This window comes from Myotis daubentonii, chromosome 14, assembly GCF_963259705.1.
Source record: "Myotis daubentonii chromosome 14, mMyoDau2.1, whole genome shotgun sequence".
Lineage (NCBI taxonomy): Eukaryota > Metazoa > Chordata > Mammalia > Chiroptera > Vespertilionidae > Myotis > Myotis daubentonii.
In genome coordinates, this window is record NC_081853.1 from 39,815,493 (window position 1) to 39,835,096 (window position 19,604).

At 39.6% G+C, this 19,604-nt stretch overlaps 1 protein-coding gene across 4 annotated transcripts in view; it reads right to left on the reverse strand.

Moving 5' to 3' along the window:
* The window catches only part of ZNF385D (zinc finger protein 385D), a 718,409-nt gene that overhangs the window by 279,284 nt on the left and 419,521 nt on the right, over positions 1 to 19,604 (reverse strand). Inside the window, exon 1 of one of the 4 annotated variants that reach the window (XM_059664072.1) lies at positions 2,396 to 2,754. The exons of 2 other annotated variants lie outside the window; for them this stretch is intronic. In XM_059664072.1, the coding sequence (XP_059520055.1) occupies positions 2,396 to 2,417 (22 nt within the window). In that variant the 5' untranslated portion in view covers positions 2,418 to 2,754. Of the gene's footprint in view, positions 1 to 1,474; positions 2,175 to 2,395; positions 2,755 to 19,604 lie in introns of those variants that run through there. One more of the 4 variants, XM_059664071.1, reaches the window with a different exon arrangement.

Genomic DNA, 19,604 nt, shown 5'->3' on the forward strand with positions numbered 1-19,604 from the left:
AGGACACAGATAAAAGAATTCTGACACCTCTACCCCATCCCCACCAATCACCAGAAAAGCTCAAGAATGCAGTCGGGTTCCCCTTTGTCCCTGATCTCCCTGGCTTGGTAAATCATTTGCACTTCAAAAATGAAGGGACAGTAATAGGCAAAGTAAAAGCATGCTTCTGACAAATGACCTGAAATAGCTAAGATGTTGGGCACACACATAAAGATACACATAAACACACACACCCATATGTACATGTCAGCACCGGCTTAGGGATTTGCAAACATTTGAGTGCTATGGAATCTTCACATGCCTGGGTCGCATTGCTCAATGCCTCTTGTCCTCGCTCTTGCACCCCGCATTTCATTAGAGACAGGTGGGCTCTCAGAGCTCTGATCTCTATCAGTTTGAACAAGGGGCTGCCTAGCGTAACCTGAAAGCCACGGCATTCCTGAATCTACACGATTCCCTCCGGGAATAGAAAAAACGTTATCTCAGGCAGGAATTATGGTAAGACCGAACCACGCTCATGACACACAGGGCAACTTTAGCCTTGCCTTTAAAAGAGTATCATTTCACTCGAAGTAGGACATCACATTTCAATTGGTACTATTAAAAACTTGCATTGCACAGTGAAACTAGCTGCCCTGTGAATCACCCTGCTTCACAAGTCGGCTGGGCTAGCGGACAGTGAATAACATGAGCTAGCCCGGCGAACACTTCACCAATAGCCACACGATCATCCAGTGCAACACGGAGGGCCTCTGACCATACTTCTACACTATGCCAGCGCTCTAGTTCATGCTAAGTCCTCATCGCACTCGCACAATAAATTGTGGCAAGAGGCTGAAAACTTTAAGCAAAATTACCATCTACTCCCCACCCCTCAAATAGCATTAAGATGCCAACTCGTTCTTTTGTCCAAAAGACATGTTATCTTTACAAACTTTTCCATGTATCAAAAATATATTCATGATCAACAATAACCACTTGCTATTTTATTCATTGCCAGTACACAAGCTTACTACCTCCATCATTATAACCCCTGGCAAAGGGTGTTGTTCAACTCTGGAGTCTGCTTAGATTGGATATGAAATCGGGATTATTTATTTCCAATCGATTTGTTATTTTAATGCCTCTTTTCTAGTATGACACAAATTACAGGGACATCAAAACTGCTGTCAAGACAACTAAAGGTGTTCAGCTTTTGCAACTTGTGTCCCTTCTACACTTTCACAAATGTTTCAAAGGCTCGAGAGAAGAAAAAGAGAGAGAGAGAGAGAGACAGAGAGAGAGAGAGAGAGAGAAGCACATAGTACACACAGAAATAAATACCCGAGACACTAGTACTGCCCCACATGCATTTACCTAAATATTTCTTTAATCTGAAAAATGACTCTGGACTCCCTACTTCACGCTGAGAAATCACACAGAGCATTTGCCTCTTCAATCCTTCCTCAACCCCTCCCCAGCTGCTCTCACAAACCTTTGAATATCAGATAGATGCCCTTAGATGATGACGCCGGGTGGAACTCACAGAGGGAAAGCATAACTTCAGGGAGGAGGAGAGGAGATCCGGTTCTAATCCGTGACTTCTTATGTGGCGAAGGGGTGCTGCCTCCTTCCCTGGCGGCAAGTTGCAGCGTTACAGTGCGATTGTACAGCTCCCCGCCTGCTCCCCGCGCTCCTCTGAGAGCCCAGCTGTGAGCCTCAACATGTTTTCTGGAAATGCGGGCAGCTCCACTGAAAACCTAAGGGAGGCTCCCACCGCGGCACCCCACGAAACTGCACGCGTATCTAACCGCTCCGCGACGTCTACAGGTTTAAAATGAAATGCACGGTGCGCTGGGCTGCTCTGGCTGCATGGGAAACGGGGATGGGTTCTCAGCTGCTCAACCACCGCTCACCGAAGACTGTTTTCCCTTTCTGCCTCCGAATGAAGGAGAAGCCCAAATGCTTCAGGAAACACTGACACTGGCTAAGCTTCCGCAGCATCCCTGGCAAAGGAACTTTTACATTCCCGTAAGTTAGCCCCTGGCTTCCCACGCCGCGCACCAGGTCTCCTTCGGCACCCAGCTACTAAAAAAGCCAACTTCCTGCAGGCAGATCCAGGCAAAGTTTATCCACCCCCACCCCTGTCTCTCTTCTTCCCCAACTTAAACTCATCCAGGACTAAGAGCCCCAACCACAGCACAAAGGAAGCTTCGAAGGCTGCACCAACAGCCTGGTCCCCCGGGTGCCAATCGGAGGGAGGTTGAATGTAACAGATTCTTGCGGTTTAAAGGTTTTTTTTAAAAAAATAATAATAAATAAATAAATAAATAAATAAATAAATAAATAAAGGGCTTATCTGCACCGATGAAGCACTGGTCGCCCCCAGAATTCCAGCCTCAGAGTTAGCACTCACCAAAATACATTATGTTTCTCATTAATCGGACAGCTGGAACCCCACCGCGGCGTCTTCAGCATCAGCTCGCACCCAAGGCTGACTCGCGGAGCGGAGCCCTTTCATGCTACATGCGGCCGAGACGTCCCCGGAGCGGAGAGTGGCGAGCGCCCGCCCAGCGTGCGTCCCGGGCGGCGGGCTGAGCGCCTCGCAGGCTGCCTTCGCCCGTCCCCGGCTACGATCCCCTGCGGCTGGAGCGTGCGCTCGGGCTGCCGGCTGCACTGCCCATCCTGCCTGTAATCCGACTCCTCCTTGCGATGTCCTTGCCGCGCCTGTGACATCAGGGCTGCGAGTACTACAAACAGACCCCCCCACCCCCACCCCGCCACACCCCACCCCCGGTTCGCAGCGGCTCCGCGAGGTGCTCCGATCGCCGGCCTGGACCAACCATGGCTCTCGGGGAGCTTGGATGAGCCCAGAGACCTGGAGGGGGGGCGCAGTGAGGGCCGCGGGGGGCTGTCTGTTAAAGCGAGAAGGGTCTCTGGATCCACGGAGGAGCACGCGGGGGGATATTCGCCCGTGTGCGGGAGGGGATGTGGGTAAGGGGAGGTCTACCGTGAACGTGTAATTAGACACCCTTTCATCCCTCCCCTCCCGTGACTGTCTTCCCCCACCAAGTTGAAAAGGCAGTGGGGAGAGGCAGGAGGGCTTCTGCTCTTTGCCTGGGGCTTGCGGGTTTCTTGTTTGTGATGTTAATGCCAAAGTGGAGTAAAAGCCTCCAGGGACCATAGCTAGGGGAATAGAGGTTTTCACTGAGGAGTGATCAGATCATAGAAAGCAGCGAGTAGTTGATGAAGATTTATTTTTATTTTCTGCGTATTTTTCTGAGCTAGGTTAACAGAGAAATGTAAAGAAAAATAAAACGATATATAAAAAAAAGTCTCCTCCCAGTTTCACATGTGCTGCTGCCCTTAGTAAGTAGTAGAAGGGACACTGAGGCTGAAATGACCTTTGACCCCCTAAGCTGGAGAGAGACATTGAGTCTGAAAGGCAACAAGATTGTGTCAAAATTGCGGTCTCATCGCCAGTACAATGTAGACACACGCGCACACACACTCCCACTAAATTTGCAAGGAACAGTCAAGAAAGACAAAGCTTAGCAAAGCCTCTGGCTCCTCCAATGGTCTAATGAATTGAAGTTCTTATCTTACACAGAAAAGGATGTTAGAAAGAAATCCCTGAAAGCTTGCTGATTAATACTTAAATGCTCAGCATGGAAAATAAACTCACAGAGCAAGCCTGGCTTCCTAAGGACTCCTCACAATGCAACCCAACTTACCGATGGGACCATTGAAACTTAAAAATGTCTACAAAATTCATGAAATGAAGAACTGAAGATAAAGAACTTTAGTCTATGAAAGGAAGCAGTAGGTATATTTTTAATATGGCTGTTTATAAGCCATGTTAGCAAATATTTCTACATTTTGATATTAAAATAGTAAAGGGTCTTTCCTTGCACAATTATGTATCTGTTGGTGGATTTCATGCACAAGTTTGGAACCAGGGGACTGAAGCTCATAACAACAGCTTGCTGTGCAATCCTGCAAAAAAGCTTAACCCCCTAGTTCCTCTCTATGAAAGGAACACTATGACAAATACCCTCTCTCACAATGAATTATAAAGAGTTTGGTGAATGAGAATAGCTAATCATAAATAAATCAGAAATATTACAATGAGTCTTAGGATAAATCTAGTGGTTCTTTTAGAAATAAGACTCTTTGCCCTGGCCTGAGGGCTTAATGGTTAGAGCCTCCTTCTGTACACTGAAGGGCTGCTGGTTGATCCCCATCTTGTGGGAGGCCGATCAATCTCAATGTGTCTGTCTCACATCAATACCTCTCTCTCTCTCTCTCTCTTTCTCTCTCTCTCTCTCCCCCCCCCTATTGTTCCCCGCCCCCCACTCCCTTCCCACGTTCTCTAAAAAAATCAATGGAAAAAATATCCTTGGGAGGAGATTTAAAAATAACAATAAAAAATAAATCTACAAGTAAGATTCTTATGAAAAGCCATTTGGAGGAATAAAATTTATTTATTTATTTAAATATATTTTCTTGATTTTTTACAGAGAGGAAGGGAGAGAGATAGAGAGTTAGAAACATCGATGAGAGAGAAACATCGATCAGCTGCCTCCTGCACACTCCCTACTGGGGATGTGCCCGCAACCAAGCTACATGCCCTTGACCAGAATCGAACCTGGGATCCTTCAGTCCGCAGGCTGACACTCTATCTATCCACCAAGCCAAACTGGCTAGGGCTGGAGGAATAAAATTTAAATAGTAAAGAATATTTACGTTTTTACTCCTCCTATCAAATAAGAAATAATGTTACAGGAAAATATTGAAGAAAGCACATACGTGCTTTTCCTTTTGGACAGATGGAAATCCTCCAAAAGCCCAAGTACAGGCCTTCCCCTCAGGCAGAAGAACCATCTGTGGTGAGCTTACTCAGGGAACTCATCAGCTGCCTTGACCTCCTACATGGGCTAGGGGGCACTGCAGTGTAATGTTAGAATTTTTGGTCCGTTTGAGTTCCTGTAGTTAGGAGATGTCAGCATTAAGAGTGAGTTTAAAACAGGAGATTTGAGATGCTAAAGGACTCTCTTAATAATTAATAACACCCTTGTATTTGCAGTTACAAGGTAAATTCACTTATGTCATCTTTCTTACTGACAAACTGAGATACAGAAATGTGGATATTATCAATGTCACAAATGAGCAATGTGAGGCTCTGAGGTGCTAGCAACTTTTTCAATGATGTGGTCAGTCAGTAAGAACTGTTGTCTTGCCGAAACCAGTTTGGCTCAGTGGATAGAGCGTTGGCCTGCGGACTGAAAGGTCCCAGGTTCGATTCCGGTCAAGGGCATGTACCTGGGTTGCGGGCACATCCCCCGTGGGGAATGTGCAGGAGGCGGCTGGTCGATGTTTCTCTCTCATCGATGTTTCTGACTATCTCTCTCCCTTCCTCTCTGTAAAAAATCAATAAAATATATTTAAAAAAACAAACAAAACTGTTGTCTTAATATTTGTATATTGAATTTATGTTACAGTTTTCTTTACTCAAAGAAATAAATTATAAATTTCTCATTTATAATCACTCAGGTAAATTTCTTCCCTTATCAAATTATGTTACTGCACGCTCCAGGGGAAATACACACACACACACACACACACACACACACACACACACACACAGGCAGAGAGTATCTGGTAATAGAATAGTCCAACCTGTACCTAATCTATAGAGGATTATGCCTGAAAGAGCAGCATGTATCCTCTGAAAGAGTAGGGCATCCAAGAGACAACTGAGTGTTTCATCTGAACAATTGACTTCTATTCAACCAAAAAAAGGAAGGTAATCCCCCTGTATTTAAAAGTGTATGCCCTTCCCCCCTCCAATTAAAGGTTATTTGGAATGCCAAGGCCTCAGATAAAAACACTAGTTATCTCTGGATGGAAAACAAATTATTTTAATTTTACAGTCTATTATTTCACTAAAATTTATTTGTATTTATTATATTTAAAAATGAAAAATACAACTATTTTCTTTTTGAAACAAAAGAGTATCCAAATGATGACACAGCTAGGTGTTCTGGACATGCCAGCTGTGCCTGAGAGATGATCCCAAATGTCAACTCAGGGTCAGGGCCCTGCAGCTTCAAGGAAGGACCTAGTTCACACCTCTGGCCTTCATCCATCTCTAAGAAGGTTTTAGACACTGGGAGATTCTGTAGAGAAATCAGTTCATTGCTTGCCAGATAGAACTATATTTTTCACTATTAAAAGGAAGACTGCCCTAAAACCAGTTACATATTTGGGGTTAAAACTTTAATAAATATAAAGTAAAAATTTTAAGTGATAATAAAAAAAAATATGGTAACATGAGAATTTCTTCTCGGCTTAAATATCCAGATAGCTGCCTTCCTGGATACCTCATCTACTTCAGGTCCTGCTCAAAGGTTTGCCTGCTCTGTCTTTTCACAGTGTCACACTGCCTGCTTCCTCTCCTGACATTGCCTAACCTCCCTCCTGCCCTTAGGATTCTCCATAGCAGTTACCACCATCTGACACACCACTGTACACATCTATTGATTTTGGTCGCTCTTCCCTGGAATATACTAGTGGTCTCCATGAGGGCAGACATTTTTGTTAATTGTTCACTGCTGTATCCATAGTTCTTACAAAAGTATCTGGCACTTGTTGCTACTCAATAAATATTTGTGAAAGAATAAATGAACATACCCAGTACCACCAGATTGTGTGCAAAAACATCATACTTTGCTGTGTGCCTACGGTCAATTCTTTGAGGTTGATGGTGTCTTATGCAAAGTATTTACACAAATTGAATTTGTCCATGCTTAGCAGCAGCTGTTCTTAAATTCCATGCAATACATATGTCAGGTGGAACTGCAGGCCACAGATTTTGAACTCGCTTGTCTTTTCAAGTTCTCATAGCTATATGCCGTAGTAATTAAATTGAGTTAGCACAGCCCAGTTGTCTTACATTGCCTTCCCTGAGCCTCAATTTAGTCAACTCTCATCTCTTACGTATATTGCAGCAAAAAAAAAAAAAAATGTTAGTCAATGCTCCCAACTCCAGTCTTGCTCACGTCTAACCCATTTTCTATATTAGATCCATTATTATCTTTTTGAAGCAGAGATGATCAAGTCACTCCCTCACTCCACTCATATGTGTCTCTCTGTTTCACCGGGGTATAGAAGGCCTTTCATAATCAGGTCTCTGATTACTCCTCCAGTTGTGAATTCTTTAGCCTTAGCACTCTTCACTCCAATTCTATTTCATGATTACAGTTCCCTTAAAGACTGTACTCTCTCTTCCCTGCTCTCTTTACCTGGACAGCTCCTATTCAACCTTGGTTCTTTGTTCAAGCATTATTTCTTTGAGGACATTTTCCTAACCTCAAGATTGAAAGAGATGCTGCTTTTTTATGTAGCACATAGCACTTATTTTTCATATAGCACACAACATGAATTCTTATTCTAGCACTTAGACATAGTGGGAATTTCCCTGTACTTGTTTGTTTCCCAAATGAAAGAGGATGCTCTTTTATCTTCATGACCTAATATAAATTGGTACTTAATGAATGAACCCATTATTAGCCTATTCATTCATTCAATATTTATTGAATACATTCAATATTTTTTGAATGCCTACTTTGTACCATCCATTGTTCTAAGTGCTGGATAAAGAGCATTGCAGAAAGTGTGAAGGGCAATACCTGAGGGATACCAGGAAGAGCAACATGGCCAGTGTGCTACAGCAGAGTAGATTTGAAGAGTATAGACGAGTTGAAGTAAAATGGGTCACATGGAGCCTAATTCAGTAGGACTTTATAGGCTATAGTGTAAGGACTTTGACTTTTATTCTGACTTGTGTAGATGCCTTTGAAATAACATGACTTTGCATGTTTTAATAGAGTCACTGTGACTAATGTGTGGAGAATGGACTGAAGAGAATAAGGACAGAGGCAAGATGACCATTTAGGGAGCCTTTGTAATAATCTAGAAAAAAGTGGTAAAAGATGATTAGGGTTTATACATAGGTTAAAATGGGTCAATAGGATATCCTAATGGGTTGGATAGGCACTGGAAGAAAAAAAGGAAAAGAGTAATAGATTATTTAAGATTGGGAAATGAGCAATTGAAAGGATGGAATTGCCACTAACTGATATGGAGTGAAAAGTAGAAAAACATGCATGGTTGGGGGTTAAGAGGTAGTCACTGTGGAGATATTTAGTTTGGGATACGTATCACATATTCAAGTGGGAATGTCCTACAGCACTTTGACTTTACGGATCTTAAGTTCAAGGAAGAATTGTGGGTTTTATATTTAAATGTTGAAGTCATCAATTTGTAGGTGGTAATTAAATCCATGAGGTTCGATAACTTTCAAGGAGTATAGAATCAAATGGAGAAACAAGAGGGTTAACACTGAGCTCAGGGACATTGTAAGCAAAAGGCCAAGTATGTGGGCACTTGGTGATTGAATATTTGTTGAAAACATAATGATTTGTTGAGTAAATATCTGTTGACATGTGAGTGACATTTTATGAAGTGCTATTTATTTTAAGCCTGAGTTTGCCTCTGTCTGATATACCACAATCCACTGTAAAAACAGTTTGAAAATGGAGAAATAAGTCATTTGTCTTATATGAGAACAAATGCCTAATTCAATTGATCTGCGTAGTGCTTTGATCAGAATTTTTTTAGATTGTGCAGACACTGCTATAAACTCATAAATCACTTTTATTTCCAGATTCTCACTTGAAGTTTCCATTGAAATGAATGCTTAGGGACCTTAGTCTGAAAAATTAATTGTCCACAAAGAAAGATATGCCAATATTTTGATAAAAATAAAACCTTATAAATACTATAGTATTCTAAAATTCTATTTATCTAAATTTCCATGACTTCAGAGACATCCAGTAATTCCTTTCTATATGTGATCCTACCAATTCTCTATTTAGTTAATAGGCATTCTTTTAAAATATTTAATAACTGGCATTGACAGTCCAACTAGAATTCTTACCTTAGATCTGGCTATGACTAGGCCTTGGTCATAGTTATACTTCATGAGTTACAGTTTATTGCTTCTTTTCCCCCAATAGACTAGGCATGAGGGCAGGGGCATATCTGCTGTGTTCATGCTATATCTAGTGTCTCAAACAGTGTCTAAACAATAGGAGGTGTGCAAGAAATATCTGTTGATTGAATAAATAGCTCAAAAGTCTTCCACCGCTAGATAATGCTCCATTCTGACCCTACTGAGAATATAGTTATATTCTTTCTGAAATACCTTTTTCTATTCCCCTTCATTTGTCTAAATAGTTATTTCTACCACCCCAAACGACTCAGATAGTTTATTTTCTAATAAGTTCTCCCTGGCTTTATGTATGACTCATGTGTTCCCTTAATGAGCTGCCAAATATTCTTTGTATAACTCTTACAATATTTATCAGATTGTATTTCACTGGCCTGTTCAGTTATCAATATCTTCCAAGTAGAATGAAGGCGCTTTGGAGTCATGAAAAATTATTTAAGTGTTAATTCCTTGAATTGTTTAACATACCCCAGAACAGAGCAGAAATGCATGCCAAGGGCCAAGGACATGGTTCATTGGGCTAGTGGACTAGAGTACGTTATTAACATCAGACATGGCCCGTGATTTAGGAAGCAGCAACCTTTGCTGTGGTAGGAGACAAGAATCAGAATTACACAGACAAAGAGGTGACATCAGGAATAATCTTAGGGTACAGAGAGAAGTCCCAAAGCTCTGAGGAAAAGCCAGCCAGGAACCAACCATTAGGCCAGAAAGAGAGATCAGAAATGTTGTGGGTGGAGCAGCTCAGGAAGCCAATATGGGAGCCAAGTACCGGAGTCAGGACAGAAAATTTAGTCAAGAACGGAAAGATTAGAGGAAGCTAATCAAACCCCGAGCTTCTCTCAGAGGTGGCATTCATTAGCGCATTTGCCCTGATTTCCTCATAACTGGAAGCATCACAAGCTTCCTGTCTATCTCTCTGCCATGTCCCCCTTTCTTTTTTTTTCCCCAAAAGCCCTTCAGGAAGTTGTTTCAATATTGCTAGTGTTTTATAAGGTCAACTCTGGCCTATTGTTCCTAGCCCCAGACTACCTACTTTGGTGCCTCATTCATAGGAAGTCAAGTTGTTATAACTGTTATCATTATTGGCAAAAAAATAAAAATAAAGGAGGAAGAGTTGGAGGAGGGAGGGAGGAAGAGGGAGGGTGGGGAAAGAGAAGAAAAGGTGATGCTAGATAACAAGGCAATGAACTCTAATGTCTAAGCCAGCCTTGGGCAAACTACGGCCCCCGGGCAGGATCCGGCCAGTTTAAAATGAATAAAACTAAAAAAAAAAAAAAAAAAAAAAAAAAAAAAAAAAAAAAAAAGACCGTACCCTTTTATGTAATGATGTTTACTTTGAATTTATATTAGTTCACACAAACACTCCATCCATGCTTTTGTTCCGGCCCTCCGGTCCAGTTTAAGAACCCATTGTGGCCCTCGAGTCAAAAAGTTTGCCCATCCCTGGAGCTCTCACTCTGCTCCTCAGAGCACTTGTATCGTATTTAAGAAGATGAGGCACATATCCAAAAATATAAGTAAAAACAAAAGCAATATAAAATAAATAACAAGTGAATAATCTAGGAAATGTATATAAAGTCTTGGTAAAAAAAAAAAAAAAATTATGATGGCTTCAGGAAAACCTGGAAAAACTACAGAAAAGACTTGGAACTTAAGCTGGGTCTTTTAACACTTGCCCAGATTGATAAACTGCAGAAAAACTTGCCAAACAACATAAAACAAAGGTGGGTTGTGAATGATGGTGTCTGGGAGACCAAGAACAAATGAGAGTATTTAAGAGCAATTTTCATAAAAGATTGTCATGCAAAGTTGGAAAGGAAAACACAGGAGCCATAGGGGATGTGATCTCATATAACAGGTTAAAGGATTTGAATTTTATTTGACAGCTAATATAGGAAGTGTTTGCTGAATGAATAAATAAATGAGCCTCTAAGTGCTTCCAAACACAGAGATGGAATAATACGGCTCTGAAGATATTCAGTGACACAATAACATGAGTTAATACATCTTGTATAGCAGGTTGAAAGATCTCATTCACTCCAGAGGTTTCCAATTTTTCTCAAAATAAAATTCATTTATGGTTTCTGGGCAGCAACTTGAAAATCAGCCCTGTCCCCACCCAGCCTCACTACAGATGTGCTTGCAAACAAAATGGAAGAAGAAAATAGAAACATATTGAATTTCTTCTTTTGCTTTAAAAAAAAAAAAAGAGCCTTCGAGATAAATTGAGTACAGCTCTAGTACATTTGGATGCTTTAGGTCATGGACATTCCATTTTTATATATACTGTGATAATAACATATAGAGTGAGCGGAGAGACAATGCATCTCTGCCCCAATATTCCAAGAGTCCACACAAAGTAATTGAAAGTGTTTCCGAGTGTGCATAATGCTGTGCCTCCAGTCAAATGTGGTAGATGGAAATTTGTTTGGCTTCCTCTGTCAAAATGTCTAAAACACATAAAAGAAATGGGTAAACGAAAAAACAAAATATTACAGCTGCAACATTCTTTTAATTATATTTCAATTTCAATCTGGGCTTTGCCCAAACATATTAATAATCCTAACGGCTCATCTCTCTGATCCTTTTGGTGGATAAAATGACCGAAAGTGATTTTTACCCTTGACTCAAAAGTGTCAGTTCTGGAAATCTACAGTATTTGTCACCATGAATACCATTTAACTGCAGCAGTACCCAAAGGAACTCTGCACAGCCACACGTGAATACAACTGGAGGAACTTAATTAATCTTGCTGTCACTTCCATGATGCTTTTCATTAGTTTTGCTGCTATCTGATCAACCGGGCCTTCTCCGTATTGGAAATGCTGCCCACAGCCTCCTGGGAAAGCATTTTCAAAAGGTAAACAAAGGCTCACCTTTGTGGTAGGGAGCTTTTATGCAGACAGACACTATTACTGCTACTCTAATATGGAGATAGCCCTTACATTTCATATTTAAGATGATAACATTGTAGAAAGCATAAATATCTACTCTGTCCTCAATTGAGAAGGTGTTTTAAAATCTACACGCAGATTATGTATTTGAAGCAAATGGTCATATTTTTCTTTATATGTTCTGAATACTGATGCTTAGTACACTATCGGGAACTAGGCTGACTAAATATAGAATTTAATTCATAAGAAATCTAGAAGTTTTCAATGACCATGGAAAAATAGATTAGGTGAAAGTTGGATTTAACTGACAGAACAAAACAAGTGATAATTCAATGATAGTATCAGCCTTCTTTGAGGCACATTTTTGAAAATTTTGTTTTAAATGTGACTCAAAGAAGGCTGATACTATAAATTTATATGCATTCCCTTTTGCATTATTTTCCAATGCTGACCATAGTTTTATGTATTTAAAATTAGAAAGATTTTATAAAATGTTTTTACATTTTAATGACAGTTGATATTTAAACAACACGGGGGTTAGGGACATATCAGTATCTTCTACCCCCGCTGGATAGATGAAAGTCCATGTATAATTTCTTTACTCCCCTAAAACTTAACTACTAATAGCCTACTGTTGACTGGCAGCCTTACCAATAACACAAATAGTCAATTAACACATCTTTTGTATATGTATTATATACTATCCTATATAATAAAGAGCTAATATGCTAATTAAACCCAACAGCAGAACAACAGTACTGATGACCTTCTGGACGAAACCAGGGCTGCGAGAACCAGCTGAGGCAGAATTTCGTACATCGGGCCTCTAGTATTCTTATAATAAAGTAAGCTAGAGAAAATAAAAATGTTATTAAGAAAATCATAAGGAAGAGAAAATATATTTACAGTATCTTCTACCATTTGTCTACCAACACATATTACTTTCTTGATCCTCCACTCACATGGTACCTCCTCTAGGAGGCTCTTCTTGATTGCCACAGTCACAATGAGTGACTACTTTCCTTATGTCTCAAGACTTCTTTATAACTTGTGTCCTATTAGGTATAGTTCCCTGTTTTTAATGTAAAATTTCATTAGGCAAAATTAATGTCTCATATATTTTATTGGCCATGGTTTGAGATGAGGATCAGAATTACACAAACAATACCTGCCCATGCTGCACTGCTCAGATCCCCCTAAAATGACACACTAGTTGCTCAGCTTCTAGGAGTGGTGTAGACAGATAGCTTTCAACTGACAGGACCTTTAGTTATTGTCTCAGCCGCTGGAAGCTGCCTTGCCTAGGTTTCTGGCCTTTGTGGTGGACCATATCAAATGATCACTGTGGGAGCAAAAAACAAAAAGTTGGACCACTCAAGTTCTAGAATATCCAACACTGTACTTGGACCTGCAGCACATTATCAACTTCTTCCTCTCCCCACTTTAATTCCTCATCTCCCTTTCACAGTGCTGACCCAGAGCACTCCTTAGTAAATACCTTACATGCTAACCTTCAACTGAGTTTGCTTCTTGGAGAACCTATCCAGTGACACTGTCATTGAGTAAGGACTCAATAAATGCTTGGTGCTTGGTGGTATAAATTTAGGTTCCAAGTATTTACAGACAAGCAAGACTAATTTCCTAAAGAAGAGAGAGAGTGTGTTCTTTTTTTCTGCCAGAAGCCCTTGAAGAAATTGCTGTGTAACTTAGGGGAAAAGCCCATCTATTCTCCAGAGACTTGTTGATTTTGGAATTAATGTAAAGAAAGAAAAGCCCAGAATCTAAATAAATGCCCTGGTCCATGTATACTCTATCCAAGTAACAGTGATGGCTCAGAGCTGTCAGGTCTCCCAGGAGATATTCAATCATTATGCTCTCCTCTTTCTTTTCAACGAAGGTAATCACTCAGCATTTTATCTTTTCTAGAAGGTGTCATTACTTTGAAAAGACAATAAAAGTCTCACAAGGGTTTCTATGTAGTGGAAAGTTTTCACCTTCCAGAAAAGAAAAATTGAAGGGAGAAAAAGACCCTAATTAGCTTGAGTGTGAAGAAACGCATTAGCTTTGAGGAACTTCCATAATTTTCAAGTATAACATGCCTTGGGAAATGCTATTAAGCAGAGAGAAAAAAATCACCTTATAGACACAGACAACAGTATGGTGATTATCAGAGGGAACAGGAATAAATGGTGATGGAAGGAGACTTGACTTGGGTGATGAACACACACTGTAATATACAGATAATGTACTGTAGAAGTGTACACCTGAAACCTATACATTTTATTAACCAATGTCTCCCCAATAAACTCAACAAAAATTTTAACTTTTTTTTAAATTAAAAGGTAAAAAAAATACATACATACATAAATAAATAAATAATAATAAAATGTCTTGGGAAATCTTTTGAAATTGAGTAACTGATCATGTTCTTTAGTCCCTACACTATATAAAATATATCTTTTTAAATGACATTATTTTAGTGACACAACGAAACCATTCTTTCTGGAGTGAAAAAACAAATTTTGCTTTGGAAATAGTATCTGTGATGCAGACATATGCATGAAGAGTCCACCCTAAATAAACTATCAATAGTAAGTTCCTCTTAATCTCTAACTACATGTCAGCAACAACAGACCATGGACTAAAACCAAGTGGTTTTTCACCCATTTTCAAATCAAAGCTTCATCTGGAAGTAATTTAATTGTTTTAATTTTTTACTAATTTAACAAATATTCATTGAGCACCCATTTGTCAAACACTCTTCTTCAGGCTAGGGATATAGGGATGATCAAAATCAATAGAGTCCTCAGTTTTATGGAACTTACAATTTTTCAGAGAATGGAGGATTGTAATGAAAGGTGAATCAATGGCTGTCATAGTCTGCGGAGATGCAGAAAGTAAGAAAAAAGTGGGCAATCAGGGAAGTTAGAGAAGGACTTTTGAGAATGTGGCATCTAAGTTGAAAGATGAGTATAATTTGAAATTAAACAGATAAACATAGCGAAGAGTATCCCAGGAATACTTAACAGCATGGGCAAAGGCCCAGAAGGAAAAGGAGTGTGTGACAAGAAATAAGAGATGTTCAATAAGAAAAGGCAGGGAAAGTGGTATAGAATAAGGAAGGACTGGTAGCTGGGAGGCAATCATGAACCTGCAATGGGATATATAAAACCACAAAGAGCTTAATCAGGGACTGCATGTTATAGACTCAAAAGGTGCTAGAATAGTTAACTACTAACTATTCCTTGGAAATCAAGCTCTCATGTGACCATGTGACGTTTGAGATAAGCATATGCAGTGATGCTGTAAATCTCTGGTATAAGCCACAGTTTTCCTGGCTCAGGTTTTCAGTCTCTATGCCATTAAAAGAAACACAGCAGGCAAGGGAAAAAAAATGTCTCACATAGCTGTTCTTGTCTAGTTGAGAATCACCAATTCAACCAGTTTCTGGATAAATCAGCTTTTCCAGTTGTCATGGGAACTGAGCATTGAATATACAAATGAAAATTGAACAGTTAATTGCTTGACAATGACCCAGATTAGCCTTAAAATGATGGACTCAGTATGCTGGCTAGATTGTATTCTGTGTCACACACATATTGGCACTGAAGTACAGATATAGACAGATATAGATATAGATATAGAATATTACATATATATGTAGATATATCTATGTGTCTATGTGTCTATGTATCTATTTAGATATCATATATATCTATATCTATCTATCTATCTATCTATCTATCTATCTATCTATCTATCTATCTATCTATTTATCTATATCACACAGAAGAAAATAGAGGAAATTACACCACTTAGTTATATACCATAAGTTTGTAGATTTATATAGAAGTTGTGGTATAATTTTACATTTTTAGCTCCAAAGCCCTTTTTTTTTCAAATTTTCTCTTCTTTCCTGCCTCCAAAGTTCTTAAAAAATTTCTGTCACACTATGAGTGGCCCTGTTTTTGAAGATACTCAACCACTGAAGAGTATTCTTAGACTGCCCTTACCTTTAGTTGCCTCAAGGAAATAAAGAACTAGGTATCTTCAGTGGTCAAAAATGCCTTGTTTCTTCTCTAAAGCTTCAAAAATAAATGCCTTTCTAATTTCAGTAATATTTTCACAAAATAAGTTGGCTATTGCATTTATTTCAAAAAAGTAAAAGCAGCCATTTCCAAAAGGTTGTGCTTATGTATAGCATTCACACTATATAATGTGAGAATGTGAGATTTCACTCTTATTTCTTTAGAAACATAAATGCATCAAACTCGATGGGAAATATAGAAAACTTTGACATGTTTCAGGGTGGCTGCCAAGCCATCCTCCTTTCTGGAAAAATTCTTGTCCATGTGAAATATGCAGGCCCCACTCACCCCTTGACATGACTGATTTGATTAGGGTGGCCTCTGAGTAGGATTTTCTGAGACCTATGACTTACATGACCTAGCTTGAAAAGATGAACTGAAACAATCATGTTTGTTCTTAATAACATAAACTTAGAGATGGATAAGAAACTTGTCAATTAATGAAAGGCCATGGCCCTAGGAGGTCATATAAACTCAAGTCATATGGATTCACATACGAAAATGGGGAAGAACAGGAAAAAGTAGAATAGAGGGGAAATGGCAAAGACAAAGAAATAGTGCATACACTGGATGCTGGATGGAGAGAGGGGCACTTATTTATTTAATCCTTACTTGAGGATATGTTTTCTCTGAGAAAGAGAGAGAGAGAGAGAGAGAGAGAGAGAGAGAGAGAGAGAGAGAGAGGCGCCTAGATGTGAGAGAGGAATATTGATGTACTGCCTTCTATACCCATCCCAACCAACCGGGGATAGAACCCACAACTCAGGTATGTATGTGTCCTGACCAGGAATTGAACCCACAATCCTTTTGGTGCCAGGGGAGATCTTGCAGGAGAATACAGAAAGATGCTCCAACCAACTGGGCCACCCAGCTGGGGTGAGAGAGGCACATTTTTATAGGTAGGCTTTGGATATTCAATAGTTTATTTTCACATAAACCTTTCCAATCATCTCATTTCCCCCCTTGAAGCAAGTACAGTTAGTCTCTATTCCTTCAATAATATATTTCCTTATACCCTTAGTGAATTGGAAGAGATTTGGTAGACTGACACTAGGAGGAGTCATGGTCAAATACTGTATACTAGCCTTTTGACTACTCCTAACCCAAGAACACTAGGTGGCAGCAATGTGAAGCAGGGAAAGAAGGGACTCAAGGGGAAAGGGAAAGGTCAGTCATTCTGGGGGAGGGGGAGTATCCAGGCATTCAGGAAGTGAACTAAGGGTAGTTACAGAATAAATGATGGGTTCTACAAGGAAACATCGTCATTTCTAGCTCTCCAGGTCAAAGACTTATTCTCTTCTGACCCTTATTTTCCACTAATATTTTGTACATGTAAACAACATAAGTAATTTTTTTTACTCTTAGTGTTGATATGTAGCCTGTATTCATTGTTTTATGTATTATTTTCCAAATATTCAAACCTCTTTTATTAATAGACTAATGAACAGCATTGACCTATGTCAACTAGATGATTTTCTATTTGTTATTGGTGAGCGGGGATGCTTATTTAACTGTTAGAACATCAAACCATGACTTTGGTCCGTGTATTTAGACTCAGTCAGCATGCTTTTAAGAGATGAGTTTGTGTTGGAGTGAAGAGTAGGGGTGTGGCATGCCATTGGCCATAAGTAACATGGTTTCGCTGATTCTCTCCTTTCTCTCAATTTCTGCTAGTTCATAACAGATTTGCTATAAGATGAAAATGCCAGGGGAGATCTTGTAGGAGAATACAGAAACTTTTATGAAACCATTATAGAAAATCAGTTATTGAATGGAAGATAACAGAGAAATAAGTAGTAAGGACAAGAATAAGTTAGGATAGATGAAATTTAAAAGAAGGTATATTAAGTGGAGTAAAGTGGAATGAAAGGATATAACGAGTTAGAAGGCAGGATAAAGAAGTGAAGATTCTTGAAGTCAAGAGCACATAGTTAATATTGTATTTACTAGAAAAACTGTTTACAGTTAAACCTTTGTACTTGAAAGGATTTGTGGCTATGAGTAAAGAGAATAGCCCAATGAGGTTCTATTAATATAAATCTTGCCTAATCCAATACTTGATTCAAGTTGTGAGCTCAATGACCATGTATAATGTAGCTATCAAACATAAGATCTTTTTCACTCTAGTCTTTTCTTTTTGCTCATGAGAAGTAGCTAAAGAAAGCGTGTACAACCCCCACCACCCCTCATACAGGTGCACTCCAGCTATATCTATCTAAGCCTAAACTGAAATAGAATTTGGTAGCAAGATTATCAGTTGAGAGCCTTACAGAAATCACAGTTCTTAGAGGAATGCTAAGCATGAGACAGCAATCTTTAAACAAGACTGAAGCTATACATGATTTTTTTGTTTGTGTTATTAGTCTCTGAAATATAGTCCTCTTTTTAGCTCAAGTCTTTCTTGTATCTGACAAATTTCCACATTTCTTCACCTCCAAACTTAGGTGCCTTTTCTTCTAGAACATTTCATGACTCTACTGATAAACCTCCTATATGCTTCCTCAGCACACTCTCCTTAGTGATAATACATTTGTTATAGGTGCCTGGACACTCGCCTGTTTCTTCACAAGACTTTAAGATTCTTGAAGATAGATGCCATGATGGATTCACCACTGTATCTCCAGGATCTAGTGTGTAATTCACGGTAAGTACACAATGCATACTTGTTAAATGGATGGATGGATGAATGGATGGTGAATGGAAAGACAGTTGGGTAGAGTATGGGATATGGAGAGAGAGGGGAGGAAGAAAGAGGATTATATACTGTGATGAGAGTATATACTTGTAGATATTTAGATAACAGACAAATATTAACTTTGTTTTGGAGCATTTTGGTAATTCAAGGAGTGGACTCTTTATAATATGAGGTTAAAGCCCAGAAATAAATATGATAGGTTTAAAATATTATAAATACCCATCACATACCCAATTCTAGCCAATAATTAAGACTACTCATATTTCTACATTATTACAATTTGTTTTCATTATCTACATAATTACATTCTAAGCCTGAGAGGATTTCACAAACGTGTACTTGTCTCTCACTTAAAGGGAGAAATCTTAGTGGAATATGGAGATAGATGAATGCAAGGAATGAAAGAATCTCAAGGTCATTTATGCCATGTGACCCATACTTGCATTCTAATATGGGCAAAGATGAAGGATCTCCTTAAAGTTAGAGTTATGACCCATTTCATAACCAGAATAGAGCATTTAAACAGGAGTAATATACAATGATTAAATATACAAAAAAAGGAAGTTTATAAATAGCTAGAGGCCCGGTGCACAAATCTGCGCACCAGTGGGGTCCCTCGGCCTGGACTGCAGGATTGGGCCAAACCAGCTCTCCAACATCCCCCAAGGGGTCCTGGAATGCAAGAGGGTGCAGGCCAGGCCAAGGGACCCCACCATGCACAATTGGGGCTGGGGAGAGACATGGAAGATTGGCCAGCCATGAAGGGACCGAGGGAGGGCTCCAGGGCATGTCCGTCCTGTCTCTGTCAGTCCCGATTGGCTGGACCTCAGCAGCAAACTAACCTACCAGTCAGAGCATCTGCCCCGGTGGTC